This window comes from Microcaecilia unicolor, chromosome 3 (genome assembly GCF_901765095.1).
Source record: "Microcaecilia unicolor chromosome 3, aMicUni1.1, whole genome shotgun sequence".
Taxonomy (NCBI): Eukaryota; Metazoa; Chordata; class Amphibia; order Gymnophiona; family Siphonopidae; genus Microcaecilia; species Microcaecilia unicolor.
This window is the reverse complement of record NC_044033.1, coordinates 311,321,179-311,343,422: the sequence shown is the minus strand read 5'-3', so window position 1 is coordinate 311,343,422 and position 22,244 is coordinate 311,321,179. Positions and strand designations below refer to the sequence as shown.

At 46.9% G+C, this 22,244-nt stretch overlaps 1 protein-coding gene across 4 annotated transcripts in view; it reads right to left on the bottom strand.

The window, feature by feature from the left end:
• Positions 1-22,244, bottom strand: part of LOC115466794 — a 182,552-nt gene that overhangs the window by 125,844 nt on the left and 34,464 nt on the right. For all 4 annotated transcript variants that reach the window (XM_030198316.1, XM_030198317.1, XM_030198315.1 and 1 more), the window contains one exon: positions 15,246-15,372. In XM_030198316.1, coding sequence (XP_030054176.1) covers positions 15,246-15,372 — 127 coding nt within the window. The remainder of the gene's footprint in view (positions 1-15,245; positions 15,373-22,244) is intronic.

Here is a 22,244-nt window from a genome sequence, read left to right as displayed (position 1 = left end):
AGCTGAGCCCTTCCCTTTACCTGCCCCAGCCATCAGCCCTCTTTTGCTATCCCCAGCCTTGCTCAGTCCCCAGCCATCTTCTCTTAGCCTCTAATTCAGGGCCAAGCCTCAACCCCTTTTTCAGCCCTCAGTTCCAATCCCTTCATTAATCTCATTTCCAAGCCCACCTCCTTCCCAGCCCTCCTTGTCCCATCCGTCCCCAGTAACAGACTTGTCTCCACGCTATTCCTAGTAACAGCACCTTCTCCAACCTGCCCTGCATTTTCAAATTTGTTTGCAGAGCAAGAGGAGCATTTCTTTCCACTAGAGATGTTCCCCTCATTCTGTGAATGATTTTAAAGTGTAGGGAAGGTAGGAGAAGGGGCAGCTAGAAAATACTAATGCCGGTGGTGTTGTGATGCAGGGTTGGTGCAACAGGAGGCAGTTGCAGATTTTGGTACCCTCATACCATGCCTTTCACAACTTACATTGCGCTTGACCTGGGGAGAGCCAAAGTGATACCCTAAATAAAATGAAGGTAGCATGGAACTGGACAGATTTATGCCATACAAGGGAATCAGTTGTTGGCAAAACTATGATCTGCACCTACTTCAGGTTCCCTCCTCAAAACACTCTTTTCCCCTTTCAGCCTAGGACCTCTCCAAGATGAGTCCATTTTAACTCATCTAGAGGATCTTTCTACTATGAAGCACACATAGTGTCTGGAAACAAGTGTGGTTGATTCAAAGCACACAGAACAAGTAAAAGGCCTTGATTACATATGAGGAAATGCTAAAGAGGTTAGGGCTCTTCAGCTCGGAAAAGAGATGACTGAGGGGGAATATGATCAAGATCTATAAAATCCTGAGTGTCCACCATCCATCTTCCAATCCTGTGTCTCTATCGGCCCCTACGTTCAGCATCTTCCTTCTGTGTCCCTGTACTTCCCTGTCCAGTATCTCCCCTGTGTTCATATCCCCACATTCATCACCTCTCTCCCCATGTCAAACATCTCCCTTCTGTGTCTGGCATTGATTGCCCTTCAGTGTCCATATACCATCCACATGCAGAATCTCCCCTTTGTCCTCAGTTTACCACCTCCTTTTGTCCAGCTTATCCCCTCTCATCCACACCAAATGTGTCTCTCCTCTCCAAACCAACTTTTTTCCCTTTCTTCCCCCACCGCTTCTAGCATCTGGCTTACCTGCCTGCCCTCTTTCCCGCTGTGGGTTCAGTATTGACTCCCTCCTCCTCCCCCACTCAGGTCCAGCCAGATTCTCTCTCCTTATCCTCCAGCCCCCCCACCTCCCATGGGTCAGCCAGCACTTTTCTCCCTTCCTGTCCCTCCTCCCTGTGGAGGAAGTTGCAGTAGAGAATGGGACGTGGCAGGAGGAAGGCCATGGAGCCGGCCTGTGTGAATCGCTGCTGGCTGTGGGAGAATGAATGTAAGTGACACCCACGGGGAGGAAAGGATTTTTTTTTTTTTTTTTACCGTAGGAACAAAGCTTTTTACCATTCCCATGGGATAGTAAAAAGTTTTGTTCCTGCATCCGCAGTAATTTTAGAGTGTTGCCGTTACTACAGATTTACTGCAGTATATCTGCGGTAACAGTAACCGTGTCACTCTCTATGCTACAAGTTGCTACTTGGATAAAAAAATTCAAACTTAAGTACTGGAATTTTTTTTATCCAAGTAGCAACTGTTACCGCAGATATACTGCAGTAAATATAATAACTAATAAAGGATGCATCTTCAACTGTTAAACTAACAGACAATTGATAAAAATCACTACAAACCCGACCCCAAGAAAGAAACACCAATAAATACAAATAGGATACACTAACGCCAGATCTATAATCAGAAAAACCACATCGATAACCGACTGGATAACGGCAGATCACCTTGACCTCCTTCTCATCAATGAAACTTGGATACATGACTCTAAAGACCCAATAATCCTAGAGCTTTGTCCACCAGGGTGCAAAATCACTCATTGGATGAGAGAAGGAAAAGAAGGAAAAAGAGGCGGAGGTATAGCTATAATCTATAAATCCCAATTTACAATTACAACTACAGTTGAATTGATCCTCCCTCAACTCGAAATAGCCTCAGAGTTACACACCCGAACTTGCATGATCAATTAAATATAATCCTATTTTACAGACCCCCGGCTAAGTGGCAAGAACAGATACACTTCACAAACTTCATATCAAATACTTGTCTATCATCCCAGAATATCATCATAGCAGGAGACATTAACCTCCATCTTGAAGACACCAACTCAAACAACGTACACAAATGCAAGGAATTCCTCCAACTTTGGGAGTTCCACTGGCCTAACATGCAGCCCACCCACAAACATGGACACACACTGGACATCATAACTCACAAATTTTCATCAGACGCGAACCTCACAATCAAGGACACAAAATGGACAATCACACCATGGTCAGATCACTACAAAGCAAATACCTCCCTCCTCTGGAAAACAAAAGAGAAAACAAAAACAGGAAAAAAGAACCTACACAACGAGAGGCAAAATATACTAACATTTTGGCAACAAATATATACCGCCGAATGGACAACAACCACAGAATCACCCCAATTCTTACAAGAATGGGATAACAGATGCAGAACAGTCCTAGACAATATAGCCCCGCTCCAAACCAGAACCTCGCATAGGATTAGCTCAATCCCATGGTTCAACGAAGAACTGAAAGAACTAAAAACACAGGTCAGAAGACTAGAAAGAGCATGGAGCAAAAAAAAAGATGCACACACACTTAAAGAATGGAAACAGTTACAAAGAAAATACAAATACAGCATCAGACATACCAAAAGAACGTATTACAAAACCATAATAGGACCAGATTACAAGGACACACACAAACTCTTTTCACTCGTAAACAATCTCCTAAACACCACACGGGTCACCTCGAACAACACAGACACCCCATCGGCAGCCAACCTAGCGAAGTATTTCAATGAAAAAATCACAAAGCTCCAACGCATGATACCAAGTAACACCATTGAATATTCAAGCATCCTTGAATGCCTAGACCCAATACCCGGGGAATACCCAGCTGATCGATCATGGACCAATTTTGACTTAATCTCAGTAGATGAACTCACACACTGGCTCAAAAAATATGCCAAATCTCAGTGCAAACTCGACATTTGCCCTACCAGCCTAATAAGAGCTCACGAACCAAGTAAACTATAGACTCCTACATGGTCTCTTCCCCACGGAAAATGGAAACATACTACTCACTCCGTTGCCAAAAGATGCCAAGAAAAGCACAATGGACTTAACCAACTACCGACCAGTCGCTTCTATCCCACTCACTACTTGATGGAAAGCATAGTGACGAAACAGCTCACAGATTATCTGACCAAACACTCAATTCTACACGAGTCACAGTCAGGATTCCGATCAAATCACAGCACCGAAACCGTACTAGTGTCTGCAATGAACTCCTTCAAAAAAAACAATTGCAACCGGCAAGAACACACTCATATTACAATTCGACATGTCTAGTGCCTTCGACATGGTGGATCATGGAATACTATTACACATACTAGAATACTTCGGAATCGGAGGCCCATTTCTCAAATGGTTTAAAGGATTCCTCACCACTAGATCCTACCAAGTTATAACGAATACTGCCAGATCACCGCCTTGGACACCAGAATGTGGAGTCCCTCAAGGATCCCCCCTTTCACCTACAATCTTCAACCTAATGATGATACCACTAGCCAAACCCTTGGCCAATCAAAACCTTAACCCCTACATATATGCCGATCACGTCACAATCTACATCCTGTTTAAGAGTGACAAACGAAATAACCAACGAGATCAACCAGAGCTTCCAGATCATGCACTCATGGGCGGACTCATTCCGGTTAAAGCTCAACGCAGAAAAAGCCCAATGCCTAGTTCTCACCTCCCAATACAACACAAACAACTACTCCACTATAACCACACCTCACTGCACACTTCCTATCTCGGAAAACCTGAAAATTCTTGGAGTCACCATTGATCAAAACCTCACACTCTATACCCATGTGAAGAACACAACGAAAAAAATGTTCCAATCGATGTGGAAACTCAAAAGAATTAAACCTTTTTTCCCAAGAAACGTCTTTCGCACCCTGGTACAGTCACTAGTAATAAGCCACTTGGGCTACTGCAACGCTCTGTACGCAGGCTGTAAAGAACAGACCATTAAAAAACTCCAAACAACCCAAAACACGGCAGCCAGACTCATCTTTGGAAAACCTAAATATGAAAGTGCAAAGCCCGTAAGAGAGAAACTACATTGGCTTCCGCTCAAGGAACGTATTGAGTTCAAGATCTGCACAACCGTGCACAAAATCATTCACGCAGATGCCCCACTCTATATGCTAAACCTAGTGGACCTACCGCCCAGAAACGCCAAAAGATCGGCCCGCAAATTCCTCAATCTGAATTTCCCCAGCTGCAAAGGAGTGAAATACAAACAGGCTTATGCTACGACCTTTGCATACAAAAGCATACAGTTTTGGAATGCGTTACCCAAGGCCCTGAAAACCATGAACAATCTAATCAGCTTCCGCAAAGCTCTGAAAACACACCTCTTTAACAAAGCTTACAAAAGTCACCCTCAATGATACAAATCATCCCCCAAACCACCCAAGCACACCTAAAACACTTCTCACACAACCTATCCAACATCCGCCCATCTAAATCCTCTTATCTCAGCTTATGATCAACTGTATTTAAACCATGTACTGACTTTATCATAACCTTACTCTGTAAGCCACATTGAGCCTGCAAAAAGGTGGGATAATGTGGGGTACAAATGCAATAAACAAACAGTTGAAGATGCATCCTTTTATTAGTTATATCTATCTGAGTGAGAAGCACAGGACAGTTTGTTTATAGAGGTGCTGCTAGTGGTTCAGTATATGGTCAGCCAGTAAAACCTGCCACAAACCAAAGTCTTACTCCATCAAGCAGCCCTCTAGCATCAAGGCACTTTAGGCTATTTGCCAACTCATTGTGATGTTCTTAGATTATAGTTTGTTGCTCCTGTTATAGACAGTCTTGATCTAATTTAACAGCCTTGCATGTAAATATGAGCGCCTGGTCTATAGAAACACCTTCTAGGTACATGAAAGAAAAATGTTTAGAATGACACATGACGTCCAACAACAACAAAAAGAGATAACTAAAGTCCCACAAGTATCAAAGTAAAAAGAAAAGGGAGGGAATGACCAGTGCAATGAGTTAGGTTAACATGACAGATCCTTTATTCATTTATTTTATATATGCACACATTTGCATTTGCTCGAGTCCACTGCCAAATGAAGCTTATTGCTTCTCTTATGTGCAGTCTTCAAGAAAAATGCTGATATATGAATAAATATATATGTATAAAGGATTTGTCCTGTTAACCTATCACATTGTTCATTCCCACCCTTTTATTATAGCAGCATTTATATCCCACATGATTCTGAAAATAGGTTAGAGTTCAATGTGGCTTACAGATTGTAATTTAAAGATAGAGTATTGAGTGTATCAATATTGAAAGTGATATTCTACAGTGATAGAGAAAGTCAGGCAGTTGGTAAAGATTGATTATATTCATAAACAACTAATTTACTAAATAGTCACGATGATAACTGAAGACTGGAATTGTCAACAGTTGTTAGTATAGTGTTTTTATTTAGAATGACATGATTGTGTTACGCCGATCTTTTTTTTGTTTGTTTATTTCCAGGGGGTTTGTTTGATTTTGTGTTTACTTTTGTATTATCTGTATGACAAAACCTTTAATAAAACATAGAAATAGAATGACATGAGGCATACAAGTGCATTAGGAGTTCTGTTGGACTCATTTAACTATGAGGGATTAAAAACTGATGCTGGGAATTTGTAAGTTTAATTACCAGTAAGCAGGTTAAGAATTTTTGCCTGGCCATCTTGTTGTACTTATTCAAGCTATTGTTCTCTCCTCCCTTGATTATTGCAACATCATGTATAGGCTGCACTACTTTCCTTCAATGAATAATCCTATAAAATAAAACGCACCTCCAACATTCTGAAGCCGAGAAAGTGAAGCCTTCAAGCATTCCTGCAACGTTCCGGAACTACGTGTCGTCAGTTGAGGAGATGGAGCCTTACAGAGCGCACAAATGCTTCAAGGCTTCACTCTCTCACACACACTGTCTCTCTCTCTCACATACACACTCCATCTCAAAAATATACACACTCCGAGGAAAGGGGGGCATGGAACTCCGAGGGAAGGGGGCATGGAACTTGGAGCCCCACACACACTCTCAAAACATGCACACACACACACACACACACTCTCTCTCTCTCTCAAACATGCACACACACACTCTCTCTCAAACATGCACACACACACACTTTCTCTGTCTCTCAAACATGCACACACACACACACACACTCTCTCTCTCTCTCAAACATGCACACACACACACACACTCTCTCTCTCTCTCAAACATGCACACACACACACACACTCTCTCTCTCAAACATGCACACACACACACACACTCTCTCTCTCTCTCTCTCTCTCTCTCAAACATGCACACTCCGAGGAAAACCTTGCTAGCGCCCGTTTCATTTGTGTCAGAAACGGGCCTGTTTTTCTAGTGTATGATATAATAATTCCTTTACCACCACTTTTTGTATCAGGCTTCAAAAAATTGAACCTCCTTTACTATTAGCTGTAATATTGCAACCTTATCTTAGGTTTTGAAAACAGCTGAAGGCTTTAAGAAGTTTTCAAAAGGTATAAGTATTACAGTAGTAGTAGTAGTACAAATCCAGACTATTCAGGGATTGGGTCAGTCCGAAGGATTGTCACACTATTTTTAAAATTCATATTTAAAGTCCCCAAAGCACCCATCCCATGGCTACGCCCACCCTCTCTCCAGCACCTCTCTCCCCTCCTGACCCTGCTCGTGGTTCCTTCCCCCATCCAGCATCACCCCCTACAGCTTTAGAAAAGCACAAAAGAGGGAGCCCAGGTATCCCCACCTGTGTCTATGCCCTCTCCTCCCCCCTGCAGGGTTTGGTGGCCCCCACCTTCCCTCCCTGCTGCTCTGTCCCTCCCCCTCCCATGTACCTTTAATAAGCAAGTCAGTCTTTGGTCCTGCAGTGCTAGCAGCAGCTTGCACCAGGCCTCTCTGACCCATTCCTGCCCCTTTTGACACAACTTCCTGTTTTTGGAAGGGCAGGATAGGTCAGAAGGAAGGACAGGCAGCCTGTGGAGTAAGGCTGTTGCTTGCACTGCAGGGCTGAAGACTTCCTTGCTTATTAAAAAGGGAACATGGGGGAGGAAGGGAGAGAGCAGGTGTGCAGCACTTGATACAGGTTAAATGCATTAAAGAGTCCAGATTCTAGGGCAGCCTGGATTGTGCAATTTTAAAGGGTACAGATTCTCGGATGGTCTGGATTTCTGGCTTTATACTGTAATAGTTTGATTTTGAATTTCCATTGTATTTATCAGGGATGAATCTTTAAACTGTTTTACTGTAATCTGCACTAAACCTCTGGGTAAGATGCAGACAAGTCCCCAAGTATTTGCAAGGGAGTGCATACACTTGGGAGAGGCATGGTTGGGACAGAGGCAGGGCACCCAGTATAAGTAATAAAGTATTCTGTAAGTTATGCGCCTCCCAACCACATTTAGGCATCCACTTACATCAGCACAGTATAGGCACACCTACTCGTAAAGTACACTAATATTGGTTACACTACTGTTATATAAAGGAATCTAGACACCCCTGTTCTGTTATAGAATAGGCTGCTCCCACACAGCCTCAGTGGGCCTAAATGGAGATGCCTAGTCATAGAATTACATCCCTAGTGCCAAGAAGCAAGAACTACCAAAAGCAGTATCATTGTTTTTCTAGAAACTAAAGTGGAGTGCAGCATATTGGGGGGGGGGGGGGGGGGTTCCTTCCCACAAAGGGCCAGAATCTACAAGCTCAATCCCCAATCTGACCGTTCAGTCATCTCCCTTTTCGCGTGTCTGGATCACCAGAAGTTAGCAGCTCTGCATTTGTTTGACATCCCTACCTCTGCTTCTGAGATGCATGGGCCACTGACATGTAAATAAGTTTCCCCTCTTCAGGTTCATGCTGGGGGTGCTGCCTCTTGGGAGAGCTTTCAACCACACGTTTTAGAGACTTATAAGTTCAATATTTTTAGCTTCAGGATGGACAGGAATAGAGAACCATGGCACAGCAAGAGGTATGAGCTAGAGTGGAAGGAAGGTTCTCCGAGGACAAGCAGGCTGCTTGTTCTCACTGACGGGTGACGTCCACGGCAGCCCCTCCAATCGGAAACTTCACTAGCAAAGTCCTTTGCTAGCCCTCGCGCGCCCGCGCGCACCGCGCATGCGCGGCCGTCTTCCCGCCCGAAACCGGCTCGAGCCGGCCAGTCTTCTTTTGTCCGCACTCGGTACGGTCGTGTTTTCGCCGTGTCGAGCCCCGGAAAGTCGACCTCGCGCGTCCAATTTGTTTGAACGTGTTTTTTTCCTTCGGGAAAGCTTTGTCCTAGTCGGGAAGTGCTCCGGAAACCCCCCGCCGGGTTTCGTGTAAATCCTCCCCGTACTTCCAGCTTTTTTGCCCCGGTAAGTTTTCTTTCGTCGTCGGGGTAGGCCTTTTTTCGGCCTCGGTCGAGATTTTTTCTCCCTCTAAATTTGGTGCTTCGAATTTCGCCATTTCGGCTTTTGATTTCGCCGGCGTGATTTTTCCGCCCATGACATCGAAGCCTTCCAGCGGCTTCAAGAAGTGCACCCAGTGCGCCCGGGTTATCTCGCTCACTGATCGACACTCGTCGTGTCTTCAGTGTCTGGGGGCCGAGCACCGCCCTCAGAACTGCAGTCTGTGTTCCCTGCTTCAAAGGCGGACTCAGGTAGCGAGACTAGCCCAGTGGAACGTGTTGTTCTCGGGCTCTTCGTCGGCATCGGCACCGGGATCTTCGAGTGCATCGACGTCGTCAGCGTCCAGACCATCTTCCTCGGCCGCCCCTGCATCGAGTGCATCGAGGCATCGGGCCTCTGCATCGGCGCCGAGACATCGGATAGCTGCATCGACGTCGGTGGTACCAGGACCTCGTCTGCTGATGTCGTCGGACGGTGGTGCATCGGGTGGAGTGCAGGTGAGGGCTGTCCATTCCCCTGCTGGTGGCGGTGAGCCCTCGGGTGGGTCTCCGCCTACCCTGAGGGCTCCTGCGGTACAGCCCCCCCGAGATCGACCTTCTTCAGTCTCGGCCCCGAGGAAGCGACGAGTGGATTCGACGTCCTCCTCGTCGGTGCCGGGGAGCTCCGGTGACATGCTTCGGAAGAAATCGAAGAAGCATCGACACCGGTCTCCTCCCCGTGTCGGCACCGAGAGCTCTGGGTCGCCGAGGGATTCGGCACCCAGCAGGCATCGGCACCGAGAGGACCGCTCACCCTCTGTTCAGGAGGTGTCGATGCGCTCCGCTCTGGACAGCCCGGAACAGCCTCCACGCCCGGAACAGGTACTGACGTCGACGCCTGCATCGACCTCTCAGCCTTTCTCTGCAGCCGCTCTAAACGAGAGCCTCCGGGCCGTTCTCCCAGAGATTCTGGGAGAGCTGTTGCGCCCTACCCCTCCGGTACCGGCGGTGCTTGCGCCACCGGTACCGTCGAGCGTGGCGCCGGCTGGCCCATCGCCCAGGTTGAGGTCCCCGACGTCGGTACCGCGTGCGGTACCGACCGCGGCCACCTCCCAGGAAGGCTCCCCGACTACGTCGGCGGAGGGAGCTTCGCCGATGCGGGCGAGGGAGTCTACCTCTCGACGCCCCCATCGTGGACAGGGTTCCACGGAGTCGAGCAGGGCGAGGTTGCAGACACAGGTCCGTGAACTTGTGTCTGACACCGAGGGTGAGGCCTCGTGGGAGGAAGAGGAAGATCCCAGATATTTCTCTGACGAGGAGTCTGGGGGTCTTCCGTCTGATCCCACTCCCTCTCCTGAGAGACAGCTTTCTCCTCCCGAGAGTCTGTCTTTTGCCTCCTTTGTCCGGGAGATGTCTACGGCCATCCCCTTCCCGGTGGTTGTGGAGGACGAGCCCAGGGCTGAAATGTTTGAGCTCCTGGACTATCCTTCTCCACCTAAGGAAGCGTCCACTGTTCCCTTGCACCATGTCCTGAAGAAGACATTGCTTGCGAACTGGACCAAACCATTAACTAATCCCCACATTCCCAAGAAGATCGAGTCCCAGTACCGGATCCATGGGGACCCAGAGCTGATGCGCACTCAGTTGCCTCATGACTCTGGAGTTGTGGATTTGGCCCTAAAGAAGGCTAAGAGTTCTAGGGAACATGCTTCGGCGCCCCCGGGCAAGGACGCTAGAACCTTAGACTCCTTTGGGAGGAAGGCCTACCATTCCTCTATGCTCGTGTCCAAGATCCAGTCTTACCAGCTCTACACGAGCATACACATGCGGAATAATGTGCGGCAGTTGGCGGGCTTGGTTGATGCTCTTCCCCCTGAGCAAGCCAAGCCTTTTCAGGAGGTGGTCAGGCAGCTGAAGGCGTGCAGAAAATTCCTGGCCAGAGGAGTTTATGACACTTTTGATGTTGCGTCCAGGGCCGCTGCTCAAGGTGTGGTGATGCGCAGGCTCTCATGGCTGCGTGCCGCCGACCTGGAGAATAGAGTCCAGCAGCGGATTACGGACTTGCCTTGCCGTGCGGATAACATTTTTGGCGAAAAAGTCGAGCAGGTGGTAGAGTCTCTCCACCAGCGGGACACCGCATTCGACAAGTTCGCCCGCCGGCAGCCTTCAGCTTCTACCTCTACAGGTAGACGATTTTTCGGGGGAAGGAAGACTGTTCCCTATACTTCTGGCAAGCGTAGGTACAATCCTCCTTCCCGACAGCCTGCGGCCCAGGCTAAGCCCCAGCGCGCTCGCTCTCGTCAGCAGCGTGCGAATCAGCAAGGCCCCGCGGCTCCCCAGCAAAAGCAAGGGGCGAGCTTTTGACTGGCTCCAGCAGAGCATAGCCGACATCCAAGTGTCAGTGCCGGGCGACCTGCCTGTCGGAGGGAGGTTGAAAGCTTTTCACCAAAGGTGGCCTCTTATAACCTCCGATCAGTGGGTTCTCCAAATAGTCCGGCAAGGATACACCCTCAATTTGGCCTCTCAACCTCCAAATTGTCCACCGGGAGCTCAGTCCTACAGCTTCCAGCACAAGCAGGTACTTGCAGAGGAACTCTCCGCCCTTCTCAGCGCCAATGCGGTCGAGCCCGTGCCATCCGGGCAAGAAGGGCTGGGGTTCTATTCCAGGTACTTCCTTGTGGAAAAGAAAACAGGGGGGATGCGTCCCATCCTAGACCTAAGGGCCCTGAACAAATATCTCGTAAAAGAAAAGTTCAGGATGCTTTCCCTGGGCACCCTTCTCCCCATGATTCAGCAAAACGATTGGCTATGCTCTCTGGACTTGAAGGATGCCTACACACACATCCCGATACTGCCAGCTCACAGACAGTATCTGCGATTTCAGCTGGGCGCACGCCACTTCCAGTACTGTGTGCTACCCTTTGGGCTCGCCTCTGCGCCCAGGGTGTTCACAAAGTGCCTAGCTGTGGTAGCAGCGGCGCTTCGCAGGCTGGGGGTGCACGTGTTCCCATATCTCGACGATTGGCTGGTGAAGAACACATCCGAGGCAGGAGCCCTGCAGTCCATGCAGATGACTATTCGCCTCCTGGAGCTACTGGGGTTTGTGATAAATTACCCAAAGTCCCATCTTCTCCCAGTGCAGAAACTCGAATTCATCGGAGCCCTGCTGGATTCTCGGACGGCTCGCGCCTATCTCCCAGAGGCGAGGGCCAACAACTTGTTGTCCCTCGTCTCGCGGGTGCGAGCGTCCCAGCAGATCACAGCTCGGCAGATGTTGAGATTGCTGGGCCACATGGCCTCCACAGTTCATGTGACTCCCATGGCCCGCCTTCACATGAGATCTGCTCAATGGACCCTAGCCTCCCAGTGGTATCAGGCCGCCGGGGGTCTAGAGGACGTGATCCACCTGTCCACGAGTTTTCTCGAATCCCTGTATTGGTGGACGATTTGCTCCAATTTGACTCTGGGACGTCCCTTCCAAATTCCTCAGCCTCAAAAAGTGCTGACCACGGATGCGTCTCTCCTGGGATGGGGAGCTCATGTCGATGGGCTTCACACCCAAGGAAGGTGGTCCCTCCAAGAAAGCGATCTACAGATCAATCTTCTGGAGTTGCGAGCGATCTGGAACGCTCTGAAGGCTTTCAGAGATCGGCTGTCCCACCAAATTATCCAAATTCAGACAGACAATCAGGTTGCCATGTACTATGTCAACAAGCAGGGGGGCACCGGATCTCGCCCCCTGTGTCAGGAAGCCGTCAGCATGTGGCTCTGGGCTCGCCGTCAAGGCATGGTGCTCCAAGCCACATATCTGGCAGGCGTAAACAACAGTCTGGCCGACAGGTTGAGCAGGATTATGCAACCTCACGAGTGGTCGCTCAATTCCCGTGTGGTGCGACAGATCTTCCGGGCGTGGGGCACCCCCCTGGTAGATCTCTTCGCATCTCAAGTGAACCACAAGGTCCCTCAGTTCTGTTCCAGGCTTCAGGCCCACGGCAGACTGGCGTCGGATGCCTTCCTCCTGGATTGGGGGGAAGGTCTGCTGTATGCTTATCCTCCCATTCCTCTGGTGGGGAAGACTTTGTTGAAACTCAAGCAAGACCGAGGCACCATGATTCTGATTGCTCCCTTTTGGCCGCGTCAGATCTGGTTCCCTCTTCTTCTGGAGTTATCCTCCGAAGAACCGTGGAGATTGGAGTGTTTTCCGACCCTCATCACGCAGGACGAAGGGGCTCTGCTGCATCCCAACCTCCAGTCCCTGGCTCTCACGGCCTGGATGTTGAGGGCGTAGACTTTGCCTCTTTGGGTCTGCCAGAGGGTGTCTCCCGCATCTTGCTTGCTTCCAGGAAAGACTCCACTAAGAGAAGTTACTTCTTTCATTGGAGGAGGTTTGCCGTCTGGTGTGACAGCAAGGCCCTAGATCCTCGCTCTTGTCCTACACAGACCCTGCTTGAATACCTTCTCCACTTGTCTGAGTCTGGTCTGAAGACCAACTCCGTAAGGGTTCACCTTAGTGCAATCAGTGCATACCATTACCAAGTGGAAGGTAAGCCGATCTCAGGACAGCCTTTAGTTGTTCGCTTCATGAGAGGTTTGCTTTTGTCAAAGCCCCCTGTCAAGCCTCCTACAGTGTCATGGGATCTCAATGTCGTTCTCACCCAGCTGATGAAACCTCCTTTCGAGCCACTGAATTCCTGCCATCCGAAGTACTTGACCTGGAAGGTCATTTTCTTGGTGGCAGTTACCTCGGCTCGTAGAGTCAGTGAGCTTCAGGCCCTGGTAGCCCAGGCCCCTTACACCAAATTTCATCACAACAGAGTAGTCCTCCGCACTCACCCTAAGTTTCTGCCAAAGGTTGTGTCGGAGTTCCATCTGAACCAGTCAATTGTCTTGCCAACATTCTTTCCCCGTCCTCATTCCTGCCCTGCTGAACGTCAGCTGCACACATTGGACTGCAAGAGAGCATTGGCCTTCTATCTGGAGCGGACACAGCCCCACAGACAGTCCGCCCAATTGTTTGTTTCTTTTGATCCCAACAAGAGGGGAGTGGCTGTAGGGAAACGCACCATATCCAATTGGCTAGCAGATTGCATTTCCTTCACTTACGCCCAGGCTGGGCTGGCTCTTGAGGGTCATGTCACGGCTCATAATGTTAGAGCCATGGCAGCGTCGGTAGCCCACTTGAAGTCAGCCACCATGGAGGAAATTTGCAAAGCTGCGACGTGGTCATCTGTCCACACATTCACATCTCATTACTGTCTGCAGCAGGATACCCGACGTGACAGTCGGTTCGGGCAGTCAGTTCTTCAGAACCTGTTTGGGCTTTAGGATCCAACTCCACCCCCCGAGGGCCCTGTTTGTTCTGTTCCAGGCTACACTCTCAGTTAGTTGGTAAATTTTTTAGGTCAATCTCAGTTATGTCCTCGCCGTTGCGAGGCCCAATTGACCAATGTTGTTGTTTTGAGTGAGCCTGGGGGCTAGGGATACCCCATCAGTGAGAACAAGCAGCCTGCTTGTCCTCGGAGAAAGCGAATGCTACATACCTGTAGAAGGTATTCTCCGAGGACAGCAGGCTGATTGTTCTCACAAACCCGCCCGCCTCCCCTTTGGAGTTGTGTCTTCCCTTGAAGTGTATTGTCTTGCTACATACTGGACTGGCCGGCTCGAGCCGGTTTCGGGCGGGAAGACGGCCGCGCATGCGCGGTGCGCGCGGGCGCGCGAGGGCTAGCAAAGGACTTTGCTAGTGAAGTTTCCGATTGGAGGGGCTGCCGTGGACGTCACCCGTCAGTGAGAACAATCAGCCTGCTGTCCTCGGAGAATACCTTCTACAGGTATGTAGCATTCGCTTTTTCTCCATGAGTGGCTTAAGTTACTTCAGAGCCAGAAAATGATTTGGCATGTGAGAGGAGCAGGGGAAGTTACAGAAGACTCCATCTCTTCACCCTTCAGGCCCATGTTGGTTATAGCTATTGATGTTTAAAGAGCTGTAGTTTTAATGAGAAACTAAAAGCAGTTCATGGGATGCCAGTTGGGCCTGTACAAATTACTGCCAGATAGATTTGTCACCAACTTGCTGGGCTGAGTCTAAATGCCAAATGTTATAAGTAGTGTGTTTTTCCTAGCAAAAAAGGTGCTGGGTACTCAAAAGCCAGGTCACCCTTCAGGGGTGGGGGGGATCACTGAGGGACCCACTCCACAATAGCCAGCCCCCCTGCAACCAGTCACAGAATCTATGACAAGGCAGAATTGGTGTGTAGAGCCTGAGCTCTTTCATTAAAACTTTGGGTCCATGGATCAATTTTAGCAGACAATGGAAAAGGTACTCAGTACCCCTCAAAAAAATCCCTGGTTATAAGTCTGTAGCCCTTAATAACCCAAACACCCCCCAAAATCAGTTTTAATTCAGTCTTTCTGGGAAGACTAGATTAAGGGGAAAACAACTCGCAATACTTCTATCTGTATGTGCCCCTGTTTGCATTCAGTGTCATATGTACACAGATTTCAGGGACAAGTTTTTAAATCCGTATCTGCAAGCCATTTTCATGTAGTAGGGTCTTAGTTCACCCAGAGCTATTTATTAATTCATTGAATCCCAGAGTATTGTCCTACCTTCAAAGAGCTCAGGGTCACTTCTGTCAGCACAGGTACTAATGTGAAGCTTTAGCTCCTGTTTTGGAACTCTGTGACGGGCATTGTAAGGACAAGTTGCCAGCATCTTTGCTATCTGTGGGTTGTTCTGGAAGAAGACAGCAAAAAAGTATTAAGTGCTTTCCTGGCTATAGATGTACTTGATGTGTATGGTGCAAAAAAGTGAATCAGTTGGGGCGGGTGTGATGGAAAATATTAAGGATTGCTTTTCAGTCTTGCTTTAAATCGATAATACATTTTTAAAATCTTCTGTCTTTGATCAAAAGTGACTTTCCTTGTATATCTCAAAGAACAGGCTGGAATGTAAGGCCCATCTCAAGAACAATCCTATATAATAAAACACACCTCCAACATTCTGAAGCCGAGAAAGTGAAGCCTTCAAGCCTTGAAGCGTTCCTGCAAAGTTCCGGAACTATGTGTCGTCAATTGAGAAGATTGAACCTTACAGAGCACACGAATGCTTCAAGGCTTCACTTTCTCACACACACACTCACTCTCTGTCTCACATACACTCTCTCACACACACTCTCTCTCTCTCTGACACAAACACACACACTCTGTCTGTCTCTCTCTCATACACACTCCATCTCTCACCCACACACTCTCTCTCAATCATACACAATCCAAGGAAAGGGGGGCATGGAACTCGCAGGGAAGGGGGGGGGCAAGAACTTGGAGGGGAGGAGAGGGAGGGAGGAGAGAGAGGGAGAGAAGAGGGAGGGGGGGCCTGCACCTCAGACGGAAGGGGGGCATGGAACTCGGAGCCCCCCACACACACTCACTCTCTCACACACATACACTCTGTCTCTCACACACTCTCTCTGACACAAACACACACACACTCTGTCTCTCACTTATTCTCTCTCTCACTCACACACACACCATCTCTTACACACACACACACTCCGAGGAAAACCTTGCTAGCGCCCGTTTCATTTGTGTCAGAAACGGGCCTGTTTTACTAGTTATGAGATAAGGCACACTCAAGAACAGGTTGGGGGAATGCCTCTGAAGCCAGCTTGTGCAGGAGGGAGGCGGGGTATGCTTGAAGTTCGGGAGATAAGCCACCTGGCCAGTGATTTGTTTACCTGAACTGAGAGCATATGACTGAAACATGTACATTCCTGGATAAGTTTTAGCTTAATAAAAAGGGGGCTTTTTGCAGCAGAGCTTTGGGGCTCATTCTGTGGATGGACGCATTGTGCAGAAAAGACTTGTTCCTGGTCATATGGAGACTTCGGGCTTTCGCTGCAATGGGCCCCCAGGCTGATGAGATAAGGGCCTGAATGATGTAATTCCTGACCAGTGATGTTGTGTGTATATATATATATACAGTGGGGGAAATAAGTATTTGATCCCTTGCTGATTTTGTAAGTTTGCCCACTGACAAAGACATGAGCAGCCCATAATTGAAGGGTAGGTTATTGGTAACAGTGAGAGATAGCACATCACAAATTAAATCCGGAAAATCACATTGTGGAAAGTATATGAATTTATTTGCATTCTGCAGAGGGAAATAAGTATTTGATCCCCCACCAACCAGTAAGAGATCTGGCCCCTACAGACCAGGTAGATGCTCCAAATCAACTCGTTACCTGCATGACAGACAGCTGTCGGCAATGGTCACCTGTATGAAAGACACCTGTCCACAGACTCAGTGAATCAGTCAGACTCTAACCTCTACAAAATGGCCAAGAGCAAGGAGCTGTCTAAGGATGTCAGGGACAAGATCATACACCTGCACAAGGCTGGAATGGGCTACAAAACCATCAGTAAGACGCTGGGCGAGAAGGAGACAACTGTTGGTGCCATAGTAAGAAAATGGAAGAAGTACAAAATGACTGTCAATCGACAAAGATCTGGGGCTCCACGCAAAATCTCACCTCGTGGGGTATCCTTGATCATGAGGAAGGTTAGAAATCAGCCTACAACTACAAGGGGGGAACTTGTCAATGATCTCAAGGCAGCTGGGACCACTGTCACCACGAAAACCATTGGTAACACATTACGACATAACGGATTGCAATCCTGCAGTGCCCGCAAGGTCCCCCTGCTCCGGAAGGCACATGTGACGGCCCGTCTGAAGTTTGCCAGTGAACACCTGGATGATGCCGAGAGTGATTGGGAGAAGGTGCTGTGGTCAGATGAGACAAAAATTGAGCTCTTTGGCATGAACTCAACTCGCTGTGTTTGGAGGAAGAGAAATGCTGCCTATGACCCAAAGAACACCGTCCCCACTGTCAAGCATGGAGGTGGAAATGTTATGTTTTGGGGGTGTTTCTCTGCTAAGGGCACAGGACTACTTCACCGCATCAATGGGAGAATGGATAGGGCCATGTACCGTACAATTCTGAGTGACAACCTCCTTCCCTCCGCCAGGGCCTTAAAAATGGGTCGTGGCTGGGTCTTCCAGCACGACAATGACCCAAAACATACAGCCAAGGCAACAAAGGAGTGGCTCAGGAAGAAGCACATTAGGGTCATGGAGTGGCCTAGCCAGTCACCAGACCTTAATCCCATTGAAAACTTATGGAGGGAGCTGAAGCTGCGAGTTGCCAAGCGACAGCCCAGAACTCTTAATGATTTAGAGATGATCTGCAAAGAGGAGTGGACCAAAATTCCTCCTGACATGTGTGCAAACCTCATCATCAACTACAGAAGACGTCTGACCGCTGTGCTTGCCAACAAGGGTTTTGCCACCAAGTATTAGGTCTTGTTTGCCAGAGGGATTAAATACTTATTTCCCTCTGCAGAATACAAATAAATTCATATACTTTCCACAATGTGATTTTCCGGATTTAATTTGTGATGTGCTATCTCTCACTGTTACCAATAACCTACCCTTCAATTATGGGCTGCTCATGTCTTTGTCAGTGGGCAAACTTACAAAATCAGCAAGGGATCAAATACTTATTTCCCCCACTGTATATATATATATATCTCCCCTATATAATAAAACACACCTCCAACATTCTGTAGCTGACTGCATGGCTGAGGCATTCCTGTTTCCTGTATCCATCTCCTGAATTGACATCACGTACTTCCGGGTTCGTCACAAGCAGAAATGACCAACCACACAAGGTTTCTCGGCTTCAGAATATTGGAGGTGCATTCTATTAAATAGGATTGGTCAGTTCCTTGAAGCACAGCCAGAGCTCAGCGTCCTGCACAGTAACGCTCAGACACCAGAGAGAGAGAGAGGGGGGGTCTCTCTGTCACACAAACTCTCTCTCTCTCACAGTCAATGTCTTTCTCTCTCACACACACTCTGTGTCTCACACTGTATCACATTCACTCTATGTGTCACACAGTCACTCACACACTCTCTTGGTCTCATACACTCAGTCTCACAGAGAGTCTGTCTCACACACACTATCTCTGTGTGAAACACACTCTCTCTCACACTGTGTCTCACATACGCACTTGCACACAGTCACACACACACACTCACTCTCACAGACACACTCACACCCAGACTCACTCTCACATACACTCTCAAACATACACACTCTGAGGAAAACCTTGCTAGCGCCCGTTTCATTTGTGTCAGAAACGGGCCTTTTTTACTAGTATATATATATATTTTTCTTATTTTACTTTTCTATAGCCTTCCTTTAGTAATGTACTCAATTAGTGTGTGTATTTCTTAATCATTGTGATGCAGTAACAATAATGACATACACTCTCCAATTAAAAGTGCAAATAAAGAGTTTACTTTACCCAATACGACTCTAATAGAATCTGTAGTATTTTAGTCTTTGAGCAGTCTGTGGTGATCAAGTGAGAAGGCTGCAATACCAAAGCATAAGTACATAATTATTGCCATACTGGGAAAGACCAAAGGTCCATCGAGCCCAGCATCCTGCTTCCAACAGTGGCCAATCCAGGTCACAAATACCTGGCAAGATCCCAAAAATGTACAAAACATTTTATACTACTTATCCCAGAAATAGTGGATTTTCCCCAAGTCCATTTAATAACGGTCTATGGACTTTTCCTGTAGGAAGCCGTCCAAACCTTTAAACTCCGCTAAGCTAACCACCTTTACCACATTCTCTAGCAATGAATTCCAGAGTTTAATTACACATTGAGTGAAGAAAAATTTTCTCCGATTCGTTTTTAAATTTACTACATTGTAGCTTCATCGCATGCCCCCTAGTCCTAGTATTTTTGGAAAGCGTAAACAGACACTTCACATCTACCAGTTCAACTCCACTCATTATTTTATAGACCTCTATCATATCTCCCCTCAGCCGCCTTTTCTCCAAGCTCAAGAGCCCTAGTCGCTTTAGCCTTTCCTCATAGGGAAGTCATCCCATCCCCTTTATCATTTTCGTCGCCCTTCTCTGCACCTTTTCTAATTCCACTATATCTTTTTTGAGATGCGGCGACCAGAATTGAATACAATATTCGAGGTGCGGTCGCACCATGGAGCGATACAAAGGCATTATAACATCCTCATTTTTGTTTTCCATTCCTTTCCTAATAATACCTAACATTCTATTTGCTTTCTTAGCCACCGCAGCACACTGAGCAGAAGGTTTCAACGTATCATCAACGATGACACCTACATCCCTTTCTTGGTCCGTGACTCCTAACGTGGAACCTTGCATGACATAGGTATAATTCGGGTTTCTCTTTCCCACATGCATCTCTTTGCACTTGCTCACATTAAACATCATCTGCCATTTAGACGCCCAGTCTCCCAGTCTCTTAAGGTCCTCTTGTAATTTTTCACAATCCTCCCGCGATTTAACGAGTTTGAATAACTTTGTCATCAGCAAATTTAATTACCTCGCTAGTTACTCCCATCTCTTGGTCATTTATAAATATGTTAAAAAGCAGTGGTCCCAGCACAGATCCCTGGGGAACCCCACTAACTACCCTTCTCCATTGAGAATACTGACCATTTAACCCTACTCTGTTTTTTATCTACAATAGAACACTGCCTCCTATCCCTTGACTCTCCCAATTTCCTTTGGAGTCTTTCATGAGGTACTTTGTCACAAACGCCTTCTGAAAATCCAGATACACAATATCAACCGGCTCCCCTTTATCCACATGTTTGTTCACCCCTTCAAAGAAATGTAGTAGATTGGTGAGGCAAGATTTCCCTTCACTAAATCCATGTTGACTGTCTCATTAATCCATGCTTTTGAATATGCTCTGTAATTTTGTTCTTAATAGTCTCTACTATTTTGCCCGGCACCAACGTCAGACTCAGGTCTATAATTTCCCGGATCTCCTCTGGAACCTTTAAAAAAAAAAAATCTGTGTTACATTGGCCACCCTCCAATCTTCCGGTACCACGCTCGATACAGTGGGGGGAGGTGGGAAGCAGTGAACTCAATTTTGGGGAGCTTTTCTTTATTCCAGTGTCCCAAGTCCATTCCTGGAGTACCGCTTGCCAGTCAGGTTTTCAGGATATCTACAATGAATATGCATGAACTTGATTTACATACACATTTCTTTCATGTATATTCATTGTGGATACCCTGAAAACATGACTGGCAAGGAGTGCTCTAGGACTGGACTTGGGAAACTGCTTTATTCAAACAAATGGGGAAAGCATGCAGAGAATAGCTGATGCAAAGCAGTTTGAATGGTGTAGTAGCCAAACATTTTTTTTAATATTAAAATGAGATATATTATATATACCTAAAGGTGTGAAGGGTGGAATATAGCTGCTGCAGAATACTGCAGCCAAGATAATTTTATACAGATCGAACTTTGACAGGGCCACTCCACTTTTAAAATCTTTGCTTTGACTGCCCATTTTGGCTCGTATCCAGTTTAAGGTTTTATGACTGTCCTATGTATTTATCATCTGTATTAAATATTCAAGGTTCAACCCGCTCAATCCATACCATTATATTGGGTTGTAAAATTGAATGAGTACAGAGTGACTATTTGTTATGTATCAGGTGTGGAACAGCCTACCATTAACAAATTCAGGAGGTAAAATAGTTTAAACGAGAGTTAATAACTTCTCTTCATACAAACGTATGGGGTGGCAGAAGATCAAAGTTAAGCTGGCAGAAATAATTAGGATTGAAGTGATTAGATTGAAGCACGGGCCTATTAAATATTTTTGATTCTTATATGTTTTTTAGCTTATTCGAAGTTTTATGTTTGTAAAAACAAACGTTGATTTTATGCATGTATATTTTGTTAACCACTGAGAACTTTTGGGTTGTGCAGTATAGAAATGTTTAAATGTGGGTTGCCATTAGCTTCAGAGACACGATTGATCTGTAACTGTAAAAAACGACTATATAATAGAGCTTTAATTTATTTATCGCCTTTTTGAAGGAATTCACTCAAGAGCTGTTCAAAGTTTGTGGAACTCTTTACCATCAGAACCGAGATATGAAAAGGATTTGAAAAATTTAGAAAGCTGCTGAAATTCTAGTTGTTGACTTGTTTCCTGCTTGTATTCCAGTGTATATTTATTTACAGTTTGCTACATAGCAAAGACCAGAACCATTTTTTCCTTTGAGCTTCTGTTGGACCTTTTTTTTTTTTTTTTTTTTTTTTTTTTTAATTCTTGCTTTAGGTTAGGTGGTTGTCAGAAGGACAGCATTGTTGCTGGTGGAAGTATCTAAGCAATTCATCTTCACTGAGTAGAGGCTAGATCTTTAGGGACTTCATTTTTCCAGCTCTGGATTGTATGTCACAAGGATCCAGGGCTTTTTTTTTAGGGGGTACCGAGTACCGGCACCTTTTCCATTAACTGCTAAAATTGACCCATGGCCCCCAAGTTTTAAATGAAAGAGCTCAGGCCCTACACACCAATTCAGTCTTGGCATAGATTCTGTGACTGATTGCAGGGGGCCTGGCAACTGTGGGGTGGGTCCCTCAATGATCATCCCACTCCTGAAGGGTGGCCTGGCATGTGAATACCGGCACCTTTTTTGCTAGAAAAAACACACTGCAAGGGACTCAGGTTCTTTTGTTCTG